Below are 20,904 nucleotides of genomic sequence, written 5' to 3'. Positions count from 1 at the left end.
GGGGTCATTTTGGGTCATTTGGGGTCATTTGGGGTCCTTTTGGGGTCCTTTCGGGGTCCTTTTGGGGTCCTTTTGGGGTCCTTTTGGGGTCATTTGGGGTCATTTGTGGTCCTTTTGGGGTCATTCGGGTTCATTCGGGGTCTTTTTGGGGTCGTTTTGGGGTCATTTGGGGTCATTTGGGGTCATTTGGGGTCATTCAGGGTCCTTTTGGGGTCCTTTTGGGGTCATGCGGGGTCATTCGGGGTCATTCGGGGTCATTTGGGGTCATTCGGGGTCATTTGGGGTCATTTGGGGTCCTTTTGGGGTCCTTTCGGGGTCATTTGGGGTCCTTTTGGGGTCCTTTTGGGGTCCTTTTGGGGTCATGCGGGGTCATTCGGGGTCATTTGGGGTCATTCGGGGTCCTTTTGGGGTCCTTTCGGGGTCATTCGGGGTCCTTTTGGGGTCCTTTTGGGGTCATGCGGGGTCATTCGGGGTCATTCGGGGTCCTTTTGGGTTTATTTGGGTTTATTTGGGGTTCATTTAGGTTTATTTGGGGTCCATTTGGGTTTATTTGGGGTTTATTTGGGGGTTCACTGGGGTTCATTTGGGGTTTGTTCGGGATTTATTGCAGTTTGTTGGGGTTCATTGGGGTTCACTGGGGGGGTTATCAGGAGTTATTGGGGGTCTGGGGCTGATTTGGGGCCCAGTTTGGGGGTCCCGGTGCCCATTCGGGGTCTGGTTTTGGGGCTGATTTTGGGGCTGATTTTGGGGGTCCCGGTGCCCATTCGGGGTCCGGTTTTGGGGCTGATTTTGGGGGTCCCGGTGCCCATTCGGGGTCCGGTTTTGGGGCTGATTTTGGGGGTCCCGGTGCCCATTCGGGGTCCGGTTTTGGGGCTGATTTTGGGGTCCCGGTGCCCCCATTCGGGGTCTGGCTCCAGGGATGATTTGTGGCTGATTCGGGGTCTGGTTTTGGGGCTGATTTTGGGGCTGATTTTGGGGGTCCCCGGTGCCCATTCGGGGTCTGGTTTTGGGGCTGATTTTGGGGGTCCCGGTGCCCATTTGGGGTCTGGTTTGGGTCTGATTTTGGGGCCCGGTTTGGGTGTCCCAGTGCCCATTCTTGGTCCGGTTTTGGGGCTGATTTTGGGAGTCCCGGTGCCCATTCGGGGTCCTGTTTTGGGGCTGATTTTGGGGCTGATTTTGGGGGTCCCGGTGCCCATTCTTGGTCCGGTTTTGGGGCTGATTTTGGGAGTCCCGGTGCCCATTCGGGGTCCGGTTTTGGGGCTGATTTTGGGGGTCCCGGTGCCCATTCTTGGTCCGGTTTCGGGGCTGATTTTGGGGGTCCTGGTGCCCATTCGGGATCCGGTTTTGGGGCTGATTTTGGGAGTCCCGGTGCCCATTCGGGGTCCGGTTTTGGGGCTGATTTTGGGGCCCGGTTTGGGTGTCCCGGTGCCCATTCGGGGTCCGGTTTCGGGGCTGATTTTGGGGGTCCCGGTGCCCATTCTTGGTCCGGTTTTGGGGCTGATTTTGGGGGTCCCGGTGCCCATTCGGGGTCCGGTTTTGGGGCTGATTTTGGGAGTCCCGGTGCCCATTCTTGGTCCGGTTTTGGGGGCTGATTTTGGGGGTCCCGGTGCCCATTCTTGGTCCGGTTTCGGGGCTGATTTTGGGGCCCGGTTTGGGAGTCCCGGTGCCCATTCGGGGTCCGGTTTTTGGGGCTGATTTTGGGGGTCCCAGTGCCCATTCGGGGTCCGGTTTTGGGGCTGATTTTGGGAGTCCCGGTGCCCATTCGGGGTCCGGTTTTGGGGCTGATTTTGGGGCTGATTTTGGGGGTCCCGGTGCCCATTCGGGGTCCGTTTTGGGGCTGATTTTGGGGGTCCCGGTGCCCATTCTTGGTCCGGTTTCGGGGCTGATTTTGGGGTCCCGGTGCCCATTCGGGGTCCGTTTCGGGGCTGATTTTGGGAGTCCCGGTGCCCATTCGGGTCCGGTTTCGGGGCTGATTTTGGGGGTCCTGGTGCCCATTCGGATCCGGTTTTGGGGCTGATTTTGGGAGTCCCGGTGCCCATTCGGGGTCCGGTTTTGGGGCTGATTTTGGGGCCCGGTTTGGGTGTCCCAGTGCCCATTCGGGGTCCGGTTTCGGGCTGATTTTGGGGGTCCCGGTGCCCCATTCTTGGTCCGGTTTTGGGGCTGATTTTGGGGGTCCCGGTGCCCATTCGGGGTCCGGTTTTGGGGCTGATTTTGGGAGTCCCGGTGCCCATTCTTGGTCCGGTTTTGGGGCTGATTTTGGGGGTCCCGGTGCCCATTCTTGGTCCGGTTTCGGGGCTGATTTTGGGGCCCGGTTTGGGAGTCCGGTGCCCATTCGGGGGTCCGGTTTTTGGGGCTGATTTTGGGGGTCCCAGTGCCCATTCGGGGTCCGGTTTTGGGGCTGATTTTGGGAGTCCCGGTGCCCATTCGGGGTCCGGTTTTGGGGCTGATTTTGGGGCTGATTTTGGGGGTCCCGGTGCCCATTCGGGGTCCGGTTTTGGGGCTGATTTTGGGGGTCCCGGTGCCCATTCTTGGTCCGGTTTCGGGGCTGATTTTGGGGTCCCGGTGCCCATTCGGGGTCCGGTTTCGGGGCTGATTTTGGGAGTCCCGGTGCCCATTCGGGGTCCGGTTTCGGGGCTGATTTTGGGGGTCCCGGTGCCCATTCGGGGTCCGGTTTTGGGGCTGATTTTGGGAGTCCCGGTGCCCATTCGGGGTCCGGTTTTGGGGCTGATTTTGGGAGTCCCGGTGCCCATTCGGGGTCCGGTTTTGGGGCTGATTTTGGGGGTCCCAGTGCCCATTCTTGGTCCGGTTTCGGGGCTGATTTTGGGGGTCCTGGTGCCCATTCGGGATCCGGTTTTGGGGCTGATTTTGGGAGTCCCGGTGCCCATTCGGGGTCCGGTTTTGGGGCTGATTTTGGGGCCCGGTTTGGGTGTCCCGGTGCCCATTCGGGGTCCAGTTTCGGGGCTGATTTTGGGGGTCCCGGTGCCCATTCTTGGTCCGGTTTTGGGGCTGATTTTGGGGGTCCCGGTGCCCATTCTTGGTCCGGTTTCGGGGCTGATTTTGGGGGTCCCAGTGCCCATTCTTGGTCGGTTTCGGGGCTGATTTTGGGAGTCCCGGTGCCCATTCGGGGTCCGGTTTTGGGGCTGATTTTGGGGGTCCCGGTGCCCATTCGGGGTCCGGTTTTGGGGCTGATTTTGGGGCTGATTTTGGGGGTCCCGGTGCCCATTCGGGGGTCCGGCTCCGCGCTCCCCAGGCCTCCTGCGGTTGGAGGAGCTGGTGCGGCAGTTCCTCATCTCCCGCGAGTCGCTCTCCGTGCGCGTCCTGGACGCCGAGCAGGACCCGACGCCGCTGCTGAAGGAAATCCGCGACGACAAAGTTCCCACGATCATCATCGACGGCAGCGCCGCCACCGCGGGGCTGGTGCTGGCCAAGGTCCGGGGGTTCCGCGGGTGGGGCAGGATTTGGACGTTTTGGGATTTTTTTTTTTTTTTTTTGGGAATTTTTGTGTTTGCGGGGAGTTTTTTGGGATGCGTTCGTGGCGTTCTCTTTGAGTTTTCGGGGGATTTCGTGGCGGTTCTGGGGAGTTGTGGGGGAGTTTTGGGGTGGTTGTAGAATTTTTGGGGAGGTTTTGGGGGAGTTTCGGGATGGGTTTGTGGCTTTTGGGGAGTTTTGGGATGGATTTGTGGCGGTTTTTTTGGGAAGTTTTGGGATGGTTTTGGGGAGTTTTGAGGAGTTTTGGGATGGATTTGTGGCAGTTTTTTGGGAAGTTTTGGGATGGATTTGTTGCGGTTTTTGGGGAGTTTTGGGATGGATTTGTGGCGGTTTTTTGGGAGTTTTGGGATGGTTTTGGGGAGTTTTGAGGAGTTTTGGGATGGATTTGTGGTTTTTGAGGAGTTTTGGGATGGATTTGTGGCGGTTTTTTTGGGAGTTTTGGGATGGTTTTGGGGAGTTTTGAGGAGTTTTGGGATGGATTTGTGGTTTTTGAGGAGTTTTGGATGGATTTGTGGCAGTTTTTTGGGAGTTTTGGGATGGATTTGTGGCGGTTTTGAGGAGTTTTGGGATGGATTTGTGGTTTTTTGGGAGTTTTGGGATGGATTTGTGGTTTTGGGGGTTTTTGGGATGAATTTGTGGCAGCTTTTGGGAGTTTTGGGATGGATTTGTGGTTTTGGGGATTTTTGGGATGGATTCGTGGCGGTTTTTGGGAGTTTTGGGGAACTTTGTTGTGCTTTTTGAGGAGTTTCGTGGTTGTTGAGTTTTGGGGAGGTTTCGGGGCAGTTTTTGGGGAGTTTCGGGAGGGGCTGGTGGGAACGGGGGTTTTGGGGGGTCTCCTGGGGTTCTGGGGATGTCTGGGAGGAGGTTCTGGGGGGATTTTTGGGTGATTTTGGGGAAGATGGGAGATTTTTGGGGGGATTTTTTTTGGGGGGGTCAGACCCACCCTGGTGCCCCCCCAGGCCTCGGAGCTGGGGATGACGTCGACGTTCTACAAATACATCCTGACCACCATGGTGAGAGTGACCCCCGAGTGACCCCCGGGTGACCCTGAGTGACCCCTGGGTGACCCCTGAATGACCCTGAGTGACCCCAAGTGACCCTGAGTGACCCCAAGTGACCCTGAGTGACCCCCGAGTGACCCCTGAGTGACCCTGAGTGACCCCCGAGTGACCCTGAGTGACCCAAGTGACCCAAGTGACCCGAGTGACCAATGAGTGACCCCTGAGTGACCTCGAGTGACCCCTGAGTGACGCTGAGTGACCCTGAGTGACCCCTGGGTGACCCTGAGTGACCCCTGAGTGACCAATGAGTGACCCCTGAGTGACCCCTGAGTGACCCCTGAGTGACCCCTGAGTGACCCCTGAATGACCCCTGAGTGTCCCAAGTGACCCTGAGTGACCCCTGAGTGACCAATGAGTGACCCCTGAGTGACCCCTGAGTGTCCCAAGTGACCCTTGAATGACCCCTGAATGACCCCTGAGTGTCCCAAGTGAACCCTGAGTGACCCCTGAGTGACCAATGCCCCCCAACCGATCCCAAATGACCCAAAATGACCCCGAGTGACCCCGATTGTCTCTCTATGGCCCCTAACGACCCCAAAACGACCCCGATGACCCCGTGACCCCCTCGCTGACCCCCAGGACTTCCCTCTGCTCCGGCTGGACTCTCTGCCGGCCGCTCCGGCCACCGTCCTGGGCTTCTCCATGTTCAACACGAGCCACCGCTTCTACCCCGAGTTCGTGCGGAGCCTCAACATGTCCTGGCGCGAGAGCTGCGACTTCGGGCCCTACCCCGGCCCCGCGGTGAGGGGGGTGGACCCCAAAAACCCCGAGGAGATCCCCCCCAAAAAATCAAATCCCTGGAGGGAACCCCCCCCACCCCACCATAAAAAAAAAAAAAAAAAAAACCTGCAGGAAACGGCCCCAAAAACGGGGGAAAAGATGGAGGTTTGGTGGGGGGGGGTTGACCCCAAAGTTTTGGGGGTCGGGTGGTGAGAAGTCGCTTGTGGGAGGGGGTAGACCCCAAAAAATAATGAAGGGACACCCCGCCCCCCCCCAAAAAAAAAAAAAAAAAAAAAGAATAAGTAGGGACTCCAAAAGAAATAATGAAGGCAGGCCCCCAAAAAATCCTTGAAGCGGCACCAAAAAGTCTCGAAGGAACCCCTGGAAACCTTGAGGTGACCCCAAAAAATCTTGAAGCGACCCCAAAAAAAGTTTTGAGTGGATCCCCAGAAAAAAACTTTGAAGTGACCCCAAAAAAAGCTTTGAGTGGATCCCCAGAAAAAAACTTTGAGGGGACCCCAATACCTGGAAGCGACCCCAAAAATGCGGGAAAAACAGGACAAAAATTAAAAATGGACAGAAAAAGGCAGGGAAACTCAACAACCTGGAGACCCCCAAATCCCCGGGGGTTTTCTGGGGTGGGGATTTTGGGGTTTTTGGGTTTTTTGGGGTTTCTTTTTGGTTTTTTTTTTTTGGGGGGGGTGGGATGAAAGCCCAAAAGCGGCCCATTGGAATCCCCGCAGCTGTCGGCGGCGCTGCTTTTCGACGCCGTGCACGTGGTGGTGGGCGCCGTGCGGGAGCTGAACCGGAGCCAGGAGATCGGGGGGCGCCCCTTGGCCTGCGCCGCGCCCGGGATCTGGCCCCACGGCACCAGCCTCATGAACTACCTGCGCATGGTGAGCGCCGGGAAAAAATCCCGAAACCGTTGGGAACCCTGCAGTTCCTCCGAAATCATAAAATCCCAAAAAAATCGATGGAATTGTGGAAATCCCAAAATCCCGAAACCGTTGGGAACCCTGCAGTTCCCCCGAAATCATAAAATCCCAAAAAAATTGATGGAATTGTGGAAATCCCCAAATCCCGAAACCGTTGGGAACCCTGCAGTTCCTCCGAAATCATAAAATCCTCAAAAAAATTGATGGAATTGTGGAAATCCCAAAATCCCGAAACCGTTGGGAACCCTGCAGTTCCTCCGAAATCATAAAATCCCAAAAAAATTGATGGAATTGTGGAAATCCCCAAATCCCGAAACCGTTGGGAACCCTGTAATTCCCCCAAAATCATAAAATCCTCAAAAAATCGATGGAATTGTGGAAATCCCCAAATCCCGAAACCGTTGGGAACCCTGCAGTTCCCCCAAAATCATAAAATCCTCAAAAAATCGATGGAATTGTGGAAATCCCCAAATCCCGAAACCGTTGGGAACCCTGCAGTTCCTCCGAAATCATAAAATCCTCAAAAAATCGCTGGAATTGTGGAAATCCCCAAATCCCGAAACCGTTGGGAACCCTGCAGTTCCTCCGAAATCATAAAATCCCAAAAAAATCGATGGAATTGTGGAAATCCCCAAATCCCGAAACCGTTGGGAACCCTGCAGTTCCTCCGAAATCATAAAATCCCCAAAAAATCGCTGGAATTGTGGAAATCCCAAAATCCCGAAACCGTTGGGAACCCTGCAGTTCCTCCGAAATCATAAAATCCCCAAAAAATCGACGGAATTGTGGAAATCCCAAAATCCCAAAACCGTTGGGAACCCTGCAGTTCCCCCGAAATCATAAAATCCTCAAAAAAATTGATGGAATTGTGGAAATCCCCAAATCCCGAAACCGTTGGGAACCCTGCAGCTCCCCCGAAATCATAAAATCCTCAAAAAAATTGATGGAATTGTGGAAATCCCCAAATCCCGAAACCGTTGGGAACCCTGCAGTTCCTCCGAAATCATAAAATCCTCAAAAAAATTGATGGAATTGTGGAAATCCCCAAATCCCGAAACCGTTGGGAACCCTGCAGTTCCTCCGAAATCATAAAATCCTCAAAAAATCGCTGGAATTGTGGAAATCCCCAAATCCCGAAACCGTTGGGAACCCTGCAGTTCCTCCGAAATCATAAAATCCCAAAAAAATCGATGGAATTGTGGAAATCCCCAAATCCCGAAACCGTTGGGAACCCTGCAGTTCCTCCGAAATCATAAAATCCTCAAAAAATCGCTGGAATTGTGGAAATCCCCAAATCCCGAAACCGTTGGGAACCCTGCAGTTCCTCCGAAATCATAAAATCCCAAAAAAATCGCTGGAATTGTGGAAATCCCCAAATCCCGAAACCGTTGGGAACCCTGCAGTTCCTCCGAAATCATAAAATCCCAAAAAAATCGATGGAATTGTGGAAATCCCAAAATCCCGAAACCGATGGGAACCCTGCAGTTCCTCCGAAATCATAAAATCCCAAAAAAATTGATGGAATTGTGGAAATCCCAAAATCCCGAAACCGATGGGAACCCTGCAGTTCCTCCGAAATCATAAAATCCTCAAAAAAATCGATGGAATTGTGGAAATCCCAAAATCCCGAAACCGTTGGGAACCCTGCAGTTCCTCCGAAATCATAAAATCCTCAAAAAAATTGATGGAATTGTGGAAATCCCCAAATCCCGAAACCGTTGGGAACCCTGCAGTTCCTCCGAAATCATAAAATCCTCAAAAAATCGACGGAATTGTGGAAATCCCAAAATCCCAAAACCGTTGGGAACCCTGCAGTTCCTCCGAAATCATAAAATCCCCAAAAAAATCGCTGGAATTGTGGAAATCCCCAAATCCCGAAACCGTTGGGAACCCTGCAGTTCCTCCGAAATCATAAAATCCCCCAAAAATTGATGGAATTGTGGAAATCCCCAAATCCCGAAACCGTTGGGAACCCTGTAATTCCCCCAAAATCATAAAATCCCCAAAAAATCGACGGAATTGTGGAAATCCCCAAATCCCGAAACCGTTGGGAACCCTGCAGTTCCTCCGAAATCATAAAATCCTCAAAAAATCGCTGGAATTGTGGAAATCCCAAAATCCTGAAACTCCAAAACCTCCCCCCAAATCCCCGGAGTTCTGAAAACCCAAAACTGCGGAATCCCGAAATTCCGAAATCACCAAAATCCCCGGAATCGCGGAATTCCGAAACTCTGAAATCACAAAATGACGAAACCTCGAAATCCCAAAATGCCAAAGCCCCTGAAAATCCTGGAATCCCCAAATCTGGAAATTCTGAAGTGCTGAAACCCTGGAATCCCAAAATTCGGAAATTCCAAAAAATCCCGAATTCCCGAAATCCCGGTGGGGGGATCCGGGGGCGGGGGGGGGGGAAATCCCAGCGGGAATTGTAAAAAGTGGGGGATGAAGTTTTGGGGGGATTTTGGGATTCCTGTGGGGTTTTGGGGCGGATTTTGGGGTGTTTGGGGTGTATTTTTGGGTGTATTTTTTGGGGTGTATTTTGGGGTATTTTGGGTGTATTTTTGGGTGTATTTTGGGGTGTTTTGGGTGTATTTTTTAGGTGTATTTTGGGTGTTTTGGGTGTATTTTTGGGTGTATTTTTTGGGGTGTTTTGGGTGTATTTTGGGGTGTATTTTGGGGTGTATATAGGGATTTTTTGGGTGTATTTTGGGGGGTTTTGGGTGTATTTTTGGGTGTATTTTGGGTGTATTTTGGGTGTATTTTTGGGGTGGTTTGGGTGTATTTTTCCGGTGTCTTTTTGGGTGTATATAGGGATTTTTTTGGGTGTATTTTTGGGTGTGTTTTGGTGTATTTTGGGTGTATTTTTGGGTGTATTTTTTGGGGTGTTTTGGGTGTATTTTGGGGTGTATATAGGTATTTTTTGGGTGTATTTTGGCGTGTTTTGGCTGTATTTGGGGTGTATTTTGGGGTGTTTTGGGTGTATTTTTGGATGTATTTTTGGGTGTATTTTGGGGTGTTTTGGGTGTATTTGGGGTGTATTTTTGGCTGTATTTGGGGTGTATTTTTGGGTGTTTTGGCTGTATTTGGGGTGTATTTTTGGCTGTATTTGGGGTGTATTTTTGGGTGTTTTGGCTGTATTTGGGGTGTATTTTTGGGTGTATTTTGGGATGTATTTTGGGGTGTTTTGGCTGTATTTGGGGTGTATTTTTGGGTGTATTTTGGGATGTATTTTGGGGTGCTTTGGCTGTATTTCGGGGTGTATTTTTGGCTGTATTTGGGGTGTATTTTTGGGTGTTTTGGCTGTATTTGGGGTGTATTTTTGGGTGTATTTTGGGATGTATTTTGGCGTGTTTTGGCTGTATTTGGGGTGTATTTTGGGGTGTTTTGGGTGTATTTTTGGATGTATTTTGGCGTGTTTTGGCTGTATTTGGGGTGTATTTTTGGCTGTATTTGGGGTGTATTTTTGGGTGTATTTTTGGGTTTATTTTGGCGTGTTTTGGCTGTATTTGGGGTGTATTTTTGGCTGTATTTGGGGTGTATTTTTGGGTGTATTTTTGGGTTTATTTTGGCGTGTTTTGGCTGTATTTGGGGTGTATTTTTGGCTGTATTTGGGGTGTATTTTTGGGTGTATTTTGGGATGTATTTTGGGGTGTTTCGGGGTGCATTTTTGGGTGTATTTTGGGTGATTTTGGTCGCTCCAGGTGGAGTACGACGGGCTGACCGGGCGCGTGGAGTTCAACAGCAAAGGGCAGCGCACGAATTACAGCCTGAGGGTGCTGGAGAAGGGCCGGGATGGACACCGGGAGGTGGGGCCGAGTGACCCTGAGTGACCGATGAGTGACCCTGAGTGACCAATGAGTGACCAATGAGTGACCAATGAGTGACCCTGAGTGACCAATGAGTGACCCAGAGTGACCCTGAGTGACCAATGAGTGACCCTGAGTGACCAATGAGTGACCAATGAGTGACTAATGAGTGACCCTGAGTGACCAATGAGTGACCAATGAGTGACTAATGAGTGACCAATGAGTGACTAATGAGTGACCAATGAGTGACTAATGAGTGACCCTGAGTGACCCTGAGTGACCAATGAGTGACCAATGAGTGACCAATGAGTGACTAATGGGTGACCAATGAGTGACCCTGAGTGACCAATGAGTGACCAATGAGTGACTAATGAGTGACCCTGAGTGACCAATGAGTGACCAATGAGTGACTAATGAGTGACCCTGAGTGACCAATGAGTGACCAATGAGTGACCAATGAGTGACCAATGAGTGACTAATGAGTGACCCTGAGTGACCCTGAGTGACCAATGAGTGACCAATGAGTGACTAATGAGTGACCCTGAGTGACCAATGAGTGACCAATGAGTGACTAATGAGTGACTAATGAGTGACCCTGAGTGACCAATGAGTGACCCTGAGTGACCAATGAGTGACCAATGAGTGACCAATGAGTGACCAATGAGTGACCCTGAGTGACCAATGAGTGACCAATGAGTGACTAATGAGTGACTAATGAGTGACCCTGAGTGACCAATGAGTGACCCTGAGTGACCAATGAGTGACCAATGAGTGACCAATGAGTGACTAATGAGTGACCCTGAGTGACCAATGAGTGACCAATGAGTGACCAATGAGTGACCAATGAGTGACTAATGAGTGACCCTGAGTGACCCTGAGTGACCAATGAGTGACCAATGAGTGACCAATGAGTGACCCTGAGTGACCCCTGAGTGACCCTGAGTGACCCTGAGTGACCAATGAGTGACCCTTGAGTGACCCTGAGTGACCCCTGAGTGACCCTGAGTGACCCTGAGTGACCCCGAGTGACCAATGAGGGACCCCGAGTGACCCCTGAGTGACCCTGAGTGACCTCTGACCCCTGAGTGACCCCGAGTGACCCCCAGGCCCCCCCTCTCCCACACCCCAATGACCACACCTCTTGTGGCCCCGCCCCTGATGCGGTGGCCACGCCCCCAGGTGGGGGTGTGGTTCTCCAACCGGACACTCGCCATGGACGAGGCCACGCTGGCCCTGAACGCCTCGGACAGCCTGGCCAACAAAACCCTCATCATCACCACCATCCTGGTGAGCACTGGGAGGGACTGGGAGGGACTGGGAGGGGATTGGAGGGACTGGGAGGAGGCTGCACTGGTCACTCCCATCCCACTGACCATTCCCGTGTCCCACTGACCATTCCCGTGTCCCACTGACCATTCCCGTCCCACTGACCATTCCCGTGTCCCACTGACCATTCCCGTCCCACTGACCATTCCCGTGTCCCACTGACCATTCCCATCCCACTGACCATTCCTGTGTCCCACTGACCATTCCCGTGTCCCACTGACCATTCCCATGTCCCACTGACCATTCCCATCCCACTGACCATTCCCGTGTCCCACTGACCATTCCTGTGTCCCACTGACCATTCCTGTCCCACTGACCATTCCCATGTCCCACTGACCATTCCCGTCCCACTGACCATTCCCGTGTCCCACTGACCATTCCCGTCCCACTGACCATTCCCGTGTCCCACTGACCATTCCCATCCCACTGACCATTCCTGTGTCCCACTGACCATTCCCGTGTCCCACTGACCATTCCCATGTCCCACTGACCATTCCCATCCCACTGACCATTCCCGTGTCCCACTGACCATTCCTGTGTCCCACTGACCATTCCTGTGTCCCACTGACCATTCCCGTGTCCCACTGACCATTCCCATGTCACACTGACCATTCCTGTGTCCCACTGACCATTCCCGTGTCCCACTGACCATTCCCATGTCCCACTGACCATTCCCGTGTCCCACTGACCATTCCCGTGTCCCACTGACCATTCCCATGTCCCACTGACCATTCCCGTGTCCCACTGACCATTCCCGTGTCCCACTGACCATTCCCGTGTCCCACTGACCATTCCCGTGTCCCACTGACCATTCCTGTGTCCCACTGACCGTTCCCGTGTCCCACTGACCATTCCCGTGTCCCACTGACCATTCCCGTGTCCCACTGACCATTCCCGTCCCACTGACCATTCCTGTGTCCCACTGACCATTCCCATCCCACTGACCATTCCCGTCCCACTGACCATTCCCGTGTCCCACTGACCATTCCCATCCCACTGACCATTCCCATCCCACTGACCATTCCCGTGTCCCACTGACCATTCCCGTGTCCCACTGACCATTCCTGTCCCACTGACCATTCCCGTCCCACTGACCATTCCCATCCCACTGACCATTCCCATCCCACTGACCATTCCCGTGTCCCACTGACCATTCCCGTGTCCCACTGACCATTCCTGTGTCCCACTGACCATTCCCATCCCACTGACCATTCCCGTGTCCCACTGACCGTTCCCGTGTCCCACTGACCATTCCTGTCCCACTGACCATTCCCATCCCACTGACCATTCCTGTGTCCCACTGACCATTCCTGTCCCACTGACCATTCCTGTGTCCCACTGACCATTCCTGTCCCACTGACCATTCCTGTGTCCCACTGACCATTCCTGTCCCACTGACCGTTCCCGTGTCCCACTGACCATTCCCGTGTCCCACTGACCATTCCTGTCCCACTGACCATTCCCATCCCACTGACCATTCCTGTGTCCCACTGACCATTCCTGTGTCCCACTGACCATTCCTGTGTCCCACTGACCATTCCCGTGTCCCACTGACCATTCCCATGTCCCACTGACCATTCCTGTGTCCCACTGACCATTCCTGTGTCCCACTGACCATTCCTGTCCCACTGACCATTCCCATGTCCCACTGACCATTCCCATCCCACTGACCATTCCCGTGTCCCACTGACCATTCCTGTGTCCCACTGACCATTCCTGTGTCCCACTGACCATTCCCGTGTCCCACTGACCATTCCCATGTCCCACTGACCATTCCTGTGTCCCACTGACCATTCCCGTGTCCCACTGACCATTCCCATGTCCCACTGACCATTCCTGTGTCCCACTGACCATTCCCATGTCCCACTGACCATTCCCATCCCACTGACCATTCCCGTGTCCCACTGACCATTCCTGTGTCCCACTGACCATTCCCATCCCACTGACCATTCCCGTGTCCCACTGACCATTCCTGTGTCCCACTGACCATTCCCGTGTCCCACTGACCATTCCCGTCCCACTGACCCCTCCCGTCCCACTGACCGTTCCTGTGTCCCACTGACCATTCCTGTGTCCCACTGACCGTTCCCGTGTCCCACTGACCATTCCCATCCCACTGACCATTCCCGTGTCCCACTACCCCTCCCGTCCCACTGACCATTCCCGTGTCCCACTGACCATTCCCGTGTCCCACTGACCATTCCCGTGTCCCACTGACCATTCCCATGTCCCACTGACCATTCCTGTGTCCCACTGACCATTCCCGTGTCCCACTGACCATTCCTGTCCCACTGACCATTCCCATGTCCCACTGACCCCTCCCGTCCCACTGACCGCTCCCGCGTCCCCTCCAGGAGAACCCGTACGTGATGCGGGTGGGCGGCGCGGGCGGCCCCGAGCGTTACGAGGGATTTTGCGTGGACATGCTGCGCGAGCTCGCCGCGCTGCTCAAGTTCCGCTTCCACATCAAGCTGGTGGAGGACGGGCTCTACGGGGCCCCCGAGCCCAACGGCTCCTGGACCGGCATGGTGGGCGAGCTCATCAACCGGGTACGGCTACGGGAACGGGGAAAGGGTCGGGGAGGGGGGGGGAATCCTGCTGGAAAAATCCTGGTGGGAATGAAAGGTTTGGGGAAAATCCCGCTTGGGAAAATGACCCCAAAGGTTTGGTGCGCAGCAAAGCCGTGGGTGCGCCCCAAAACCCCTCCAAAGACCCAAAACTGGCTCAAAAGACCCCAAAATCTCACAGGGGATTCCCCAAAGCCTCGCTGGACCCCTCTCAGCTCCGAGGGCTCTCGGTGCTGACCCCCTGACCCCCGGATGGTTTTTGGGGTGCCAGACGGGGTGCCCAACCCCACCTGACCCCACATTTTTGGGGTTCGTCCCCCCTCCCAGAAAGCCGACCTGGCCGTGGCCGCCTTCACCATCACGGCCGAGCGGGAGAAGGTGATCGACTTCTCCAAGCCCTTCATGACGCTCGGCATCAGCATCCTGTACCGCGTGCACCTGGTACGGGTTTGGGGTTTGGGGTTTGGGGTTTGGGGTTTGGGGTTTGGGATTTGGGATTTGGGGTTCATCAGCATCCTGTACCGCGTGCACCTGGTACGGGTTTGGGGTTTGGGGTTTGGGGTTTGGGGTTTGGGGTTTGGGATTTGGGGTTTGGGGTTCATCAGCATCCTGTACCGCGTGCACCTGGTACGGGTTTGGGGTTTGGGGTTTGGGGTTTGGGGTTTGGGGTTTGGGATTTGGGGTTTGGGGTTCATCAGCATCCTGTACCGCGTGCACCTGGTACGGGTTTGGGGTTTGGGGTTTGGGGTTTGGGGTTTGGGGTTTGGGATTTGGGGTTTGGGGTTTGGGGTTTGGGATTTGGGATTTGGGGTTTGGGGTTTGGGAATTGGGATTTGGGGTTTGGGGTTTGGGGTTCATCAGCATCCTGTACCGCGTGCACCTGGTACGGGTTTGGGGTTTGGGATTTGGGGTTTGGGGTTTGGGGTTTGGGGTTTGGGAATTGGGATTTGGGGTTTGGGGTTCATCAGCATCCTGTACCGCGTGCACCTGGTACGGGTTTGGGGTTTGGGGTTTGGGGTTTGGGGTTTGGGGTTTGGGGTTTGGGGTTTGGGATTTGGGATTTGGGGTTCATCAGCATCCTGTACCGCATGCACCTGGTACGGGTTTGGGGTTTGGGGTTTGGGGTTTGGGGTTTGGGAATTGGGATTTGGGGTTTGGGGTTCATCAGCATCCTGTACCACGTGCACCTGGTACGGGTTTGGGGTTTGGGGTTTGGGGTTTGGGGTTTGGGGTTTGGGATTTGGGATTTGGGGTTTGGGATTTGGGATTTGGGGTTTGGGGTTCATCAGCATCCTGTACCGCGTGCACCTGATACGGGTTTGGGGTTTGGGGTTTGGGGTTTGGGGTTTGGGATTTGGGGTTTGGGGTTTGGGGTTTGGGATTTGGGATTTGGGGTTTGGGGTTTGGGGTTTGGGATTTGGGATTTGGGGTTTGGGGTTTGGGGTGTGGGGTTTGGGGTGGTTGGGTTGCTCTGGGGGGTTTGCAGTATTTTGAGAGTGATTTAGGACAATTTTGGGATGGTTTGGGGGATTTCTGTCTGGTTCGGGTGCAGTTTTGGGGCGGTTTCAGGATGGTTTTGGGATGATTTTGGGGTGCCACCGCGGGGGTCTCACACCGCGTCCCCCCAGGGCCGCAAGCCGGGGTATTTCTCCTTCCTAGACCCCTTCTCGCCGGCCGTGTGGCTCTTCATGCTCCTGGCCTACCTGGCCGTCAGCTGCGTGCTCTTCCTGGCCGCCAGGTGAGGGGGGTACACCCCAAAAACTGGCCCCGAAAAGGGAGGGAGGGAGTGAAAATCCACGGAAAACTCCCCCCCCCCCAAAAAAAAAACCACCAAAAACCTCCCAGAGCAGCCAAAAATTCCCTCCCCAAATCCTGGGGACACCTCATAATGGGGCCACAAACTGGAAGGGAGGGCACCCCAAAATGGTGACCCGGAGGGGAGTGAGGGGCGTCCCCAAGAGGGTTTGGCGCGACCCCCGAACGGAACCGGGTGGGGGGGGGGGGGAGGGGGAGGGGGGCACCCCAAAAGCGTTCAGCGGTTTCGGCGTGACCCCAGACGGGTTTTACGGGTTCGGCGTGACCCCAAACTGAAGTGGGGCGCCCCACGGCATCCCCCCCACCGCCGGGGTGGGTGGGTGGTGGGGGGGGGGGGGGGTCCCGACCGGCCGTGCCCCCCCAGGCTGAGCCCGTACGAGTGGTACAACCCCCACCCGTGCCTGCGGGAGCGGCCGGGGCTGGTGGAGAACCAGTACACGCTGGGGAACAGCCTCTGGTTCCCGGTCGGGGGATTCCTGCAGCAGGGAGCCGAGGTCCTGCCGCGAGCGCTGTCCACGCGCTGCGTCAGCGGCGTCTGGTCAGAACCGGGGTTCGGGATTTGGGGGGTTCTGGGGGGCTCCGCGCGCTGCGTCAGCGGCGTCTGGTCAGAACCGGGGTTCGGGGTTCGGGATTTGGGGGGTTCTGGGGGGCTCCGCGCGCTGCGTCAGCGGCGTCTGGTCAGAACCGGGGTTCGGGATTTGGGGGGTTCTGGGGGGCTCCACGCGCTGCGTCAGCGGCGTCTGGTCAGAACCGGGGTTCGGGGTTCGGGGTTCGGGATTTGGGATTTGGGATTTGGGGGGTTCTGGGGGGCTCCACGCGCTGCGTCAGCGGCGTCTGGTCAGAACCGGGGTTCGGGATTTGGGGGGTTCTGGGGGGCTCCGCGCGCTGCGTCAGCGGCGTCTGGTCAGAACCGGGGTTCGGGATTTGGGGGGTTCTGGGGGGCTCCACGCGCTGCGTCAGCGGCGTCTGGTCAGAACCGGGGTTCGGGGTTCGGGGTTCGGGATTTGGGATTTGGGATTTGGGGGGTTCTGGGGGGCTCCACGCGCTGCGTCAGCGGCGTCTGGTCAGAACCGGGGTTCGGGATTTGGGGGGTTCTGGGGGGCTCCGCGCGCTGCGTCAGCGGCGTCTGGTCAGAACCGGGGTTCGGGATTTGGGGGGTTCTGGGGGGCTCCACGCGCTGCGTCAGCGGCGTCTGGTCAGAACCGGGGTTCGGGGTTCGGGGTTCGGGATTTGGGATTTGGGATTTGGGGGGTTCTGGGGGGCTCCACGCGCTGCGTCAGCGGCGTCTGGTCAGAACCGGGGTTCGGGATTTGGGGGGTTCTGGGGGGCTCCGCGCGCTGCGTCAGCGGCGTCTGGTCAGAACCGGGGTTCGGGGTTCGGGATTTGGGGGGTTCTGGGGGGCTCCACGCGCTGCGTCAGCGGCGTCTGGTCAGAACCGGGGTTCGGGATTTGGGGGGTTCTGGGGGGCTCCACGCGCTGCGTCAGCGGCGTCTGGTCAGAACCGGGGTTCGGGGTTCGGGGTTCGGGATTTGGGGGGGTCTGGGGGGCTCCGCGCGCTGCGTCAGCGGCGTCTGGTCAGAACCGGGGTTCGGGATTTGGGATTTGGGGGGTTCTGGGGGGGTTCAGGGGAGTTTGTGGGGTTCGGTGGGGTCCAGGGGCGATTTGGGAGGTTTTTGGCGCTGTTTTGGGGAGTGGGTTTGAGTGATTTTGGTGGGATTTGGGGTGATTTTGTCGGGTTTCCGTGGTGGTTTTTAGGGTTTTCGGTGCTGTTTTGGGGCCGGGTTTTCGGGGTTGGTTCGGGGTGGGTTCGGGGAATCTCCCTGCCCAGGTGTGCCCCCCTCCCCCGCCCTGACCCCGCCCCCCCTCAGGTGGGCGTTCACCCTCATCATCATCTCGTCGTACACGGCCAACCTGGCGGCGTTCCTGACCGTGCAGCGCATGGAGGTGCCGGTGGAGTCGGCCGACGACCTCGCCGACCAGACCAACATCGAGTACGGCACCATCCACGCCGGCTCCACCATGACCTTCTTCCAGGTCAGGGCCGGGGCAGCCGGGAGATCAATCAGTCAATCAATGAATCAACCTGATTGGTTCAGTCAGTCAATCAAGGCAATTAACCCAACCAATCAATCAATCAATCAATCAACCAGATTGATCCAATCAATCAATCAATCAGTCATCCCAACTAACCCAACAAATCAGCCAGCCCACGCAATCAATTAACACAATCAATCAGCCCAGTTGGTCAACGCAAACAAACCCAATCCAAACAAACCCAACCCAACCAAATCCAACCGCAACCAACCCAACCCAACCAACCCAACTACACCCAACTCAACCCAACCCAAACCAAACCAACCCAACCACACCCAACCCAACCCAACCCAACCAACCCAACTACACCCAACCCAACCCAAACCAAACCTACCCAACCGCACCCAACCCAACTCAACCCAACCCAACCCAACCCAACCCAACCAACCCAACTACACCCAACTATACCCAACCCAAACCAAACCTACCCACCCACACCCAACCCAACTCAACCCAACCCAACTCAACCCAACCCAACCACACCCAACCCAACCCAACCCAAACCAAACCCAACCCAACCACACCCAACCAACCCAACGCAAACAAACCCAACCCAAACAAACCCAACCCAACCGAACCCAACCAACCCAACTGTACCCAACCGTACCCAACCCAACCAACCCAACTGTACCCAACCCAACCCAACCAAACCAACCCAACCACACCCAACCCAACCCAACGCAAACAAACCCAACCCAACCCAACCCAACCAACCCAACTGTACCCAACCCAAACAAACCCAACCCAACCAAACCAACCCAACCACACCCAACCCAACCCAATGCAAACAAACCCAACCCAACCCAACCAACCCAGCTGTACCCAACCCAACCCAACCCAACCCAACCTCACCCAAACCAATCCAACCACACCCAACCCAACCATACCCAACTATACCCAACCCAACTCAACCCAACCCAACCATACCCAACTATACCCAACTATACCCAACCCAACCAACAAAATCCTTCCATACCCAACTCAACCCTACCCAGCCAAACCCAACCCACCCAACTCAACCCCCCGCCCCCCAGCCCCCCACAGCCCCCCCCAAGCCCGTCTCCCCCGCCGCCCCCCACCAGAACTCGCGCTACCAGACCTACCAGCGGATGTGGAACTACATGCACTCCAAGCAGCCCAGCGTCTTCGTCAAGAGCACCGAGGAAGGCATCGCGCGCGTCCTCAACTCCAAGTACGCCTTCCTGCTGGAGTCCACCATGAACGAGTACCACCGGCGCCACAACTGCAACCTGACGCAGATCGGTGGCTTGCTGGACACCAAGGGCTACGGCATCGGCATGCCGCTGGGTACCGCGAGGGCGCCGGGGCCGGGCAGGGGCTGCGGTGGGGTTCCCATCCCCCCAGAAACGTCCCCCGGTGTCATGTCCCTCGTTATCCCCCCCTCCACCCCGGCAGGCTCACCGTTCCGTGATGAGATCACGCTGGCGATCCTGCAGCTGCAGGAGAACAACCGGCTGGAGATCCTCAAGAGGAAATGGTGGGAAGGGGGGCACTGCCCCAAGGAGGAGGATCACCGTGCCAAAGGTGGGGGTGGGGTGGAGTGGGTTTGGTTGGGTTGGGTTGGGTTGGATTGGGTTGGGTTGGGTTGGGTTGGGTTGGATTGGGTTGGGTTGGGTTGGGTTGGATTGTGTTGGGTTGGATTGGGTTGGGTTGGGTTGGGTTGGATTGGGTTGGGTTGGATTGGGTTGGGTTGAGTTGGATTGGGTTGGGTTGGATTGGGTTGGGTTGGGTTGGGTTGGGTTGGGTTGGGTTGAGTTGGGTTGAGTTGGGTTTGGCTGAACAAGTTGGGTTGGGTTGGGTTGAGTTGGGTTGAGTTGGGTTGAGTTGGGTTGGATTGGGTTGAGTTGGGTTGAGTTGGGTTCGACTGGGTTGCGTTGGGTTTGGTTGAACAAGTTGGGTTTGGCTGAACAAGTTGGGTTGGGTTGGATTGGGTTGGGTTGGATTGGGTTGGGTTGGGTTGGGTTGGATTGTGTTGGGTTGGATTGGGTTGGGTTGGGTTGGGTTGGGTTGGGTTGGGTTTGGTTGAACAAGTTGGGTTGGGTTGGGTTGAGTTGGGTTGAGTTGGGTTTGGCTGAACAAGTTGGGTTGGGTTGGGTTGAGTTGGGTTGAGTTGGGTTGGATTGGGTTGAGTTGGGTTGAGTTGGGTTGGATTGGGTTGAGTTGGGTTGAGTTGGGTTCGACTGGGTTGCGTTGGGTTTGGTTGAACAAGTTGGGTTTGGTTGAACAAGTTGGGTTGGATTGGGTTGGGTTGAGTTAGGTTCGATTGGGTTGCATTGGGTTTGGTTGAACAAGTTTGGTTTGGTTTGGTTGGGTTGAGTTGGGTTCAGTTGGATTGGGTTGACCAAGTTGGGTTGGGTTGGGTTGAGTTGGATTGGATTGGGTTGAGTTGGGTTGAGTTGGGTTGAGTTGACCAAGTTGGGTTGGGTTGGGTTGAGATGTGTAGAGCTTGGTTGGGTTGGGTTGGCCAAGTTGGGTTGAGTTGGGTTGCGTTGAGTTGAGTTGGGTTGAGTTGAATTAACGACATTAAACTGAGTTGGGTCATGCCGGTGTCCCCCCGTGTCGCCCCCGGTGTCCCCCCCGTGTCCCCAGGGCTGGGCATGGAGAACATTGGCGGCATCTTCGTGGTGTTGGTGTGCGGCCTGGTCGTGGCCATCCTGGTGGCCGTCATGGAGTTCGTGTGGTCCACGCGGCGCTCGGCTGAGACCGAGGAGGTGGGGACGGGCTGGGGCGTGTCCAGCCTGGGGAATTTGGGGTGGGGGATTTGGGGGTGGTCTCCATTGAGTGTGGGGAAGTCCTGGATGGATTTGGAGGTCCTGGATGGATTTGGAGGGGTTTGGGAGGGGTCTCCATGGAACTGAGGGTGGGGTCCCCAGATGGAGTCTCGGGATCCGGGTGGTTTTGAGGGTCCCGGATGGATTTGGGGGGGTCCCAGAGGGGTTTGGGGGTCCTGGACGGATCTGGGGGGGTCCTGGATGGATTTGGAGGGTACAGGATGGATTTGGGGGGTCCGGATGGATCGGGGGGGTCCTGGATGGATTTGGGGGGGTCCCAGAGGGGTTTGGGGGGGGGG

General features: G+C 55.7%; 2 protein-coding genes across 2 annotated transcripts; one reads left to right on the top strand and one right to left on the bottom strand.

The window, feature by feature from the left end:
- Positions 1-653: 653 nt before the first annotated feature.
- On the bottom strand, positions 654-3,077 carry LOC134057444 (basic proline-rich protein-like). Its single transcript, XM_062514430.1, has one exon. It carries the CDS (start codon positions 3,075-3,077, stop codon positions 654-656), a length of 2,424 nt encoding a protein of 807 aa, XP_062370414.1.
- Positions 3,078-3,222: 145 nt separating this feature from the next.
- LOC134057443 (glutamate receptor ionotropic, kainate 5-like) lies at positions 3,223-20,586 on the top strand (the record flags this gene model as incomplete). The annotated part of the gene is made up of 14 exons (XM_062514429.1): positions 3,223-3,429; positions 4,449-4,502; positions 5,130-5,291; positions 6,014-6,166; positions 9,907-10,011; positions 11,191-11,298; positions 13,692-13,886; positions 14,232-14,345; positions 15,533-15,642; positions 16,084-16,257; positions 17,588-17,753; positions 18,896-19,121; positions 19,230-19,358; positions 20,424-20,586. Coding segments are annotated over 14 exons (2,066 nt in total), but the record flags the coding sequence as incomplete, so codon positions are not given.
- Positions 20,587-20,904: the final 318 nt, after the last annotated feature.

This window comes from Cinclus cinclus, unplaced genomic scaffold (genome assembly GCF_963662255.1).
Source record: "Cinclus cinclus unplaced genomic scaffold, bCinCin1.1 SCAFFOLD_311, whole genome shotgun sequence".
NCBI lineage: Eukaryota > Metazoa > Chordata > Aves > Passeriformes > Cinclidae > Cinclus > Cinclus cinclus.
The sequence above is the reverse complement of the archived record's forward strand: the minus strand, read 5'-3'. Positions and strand labels throughout refer to the sequence as shown.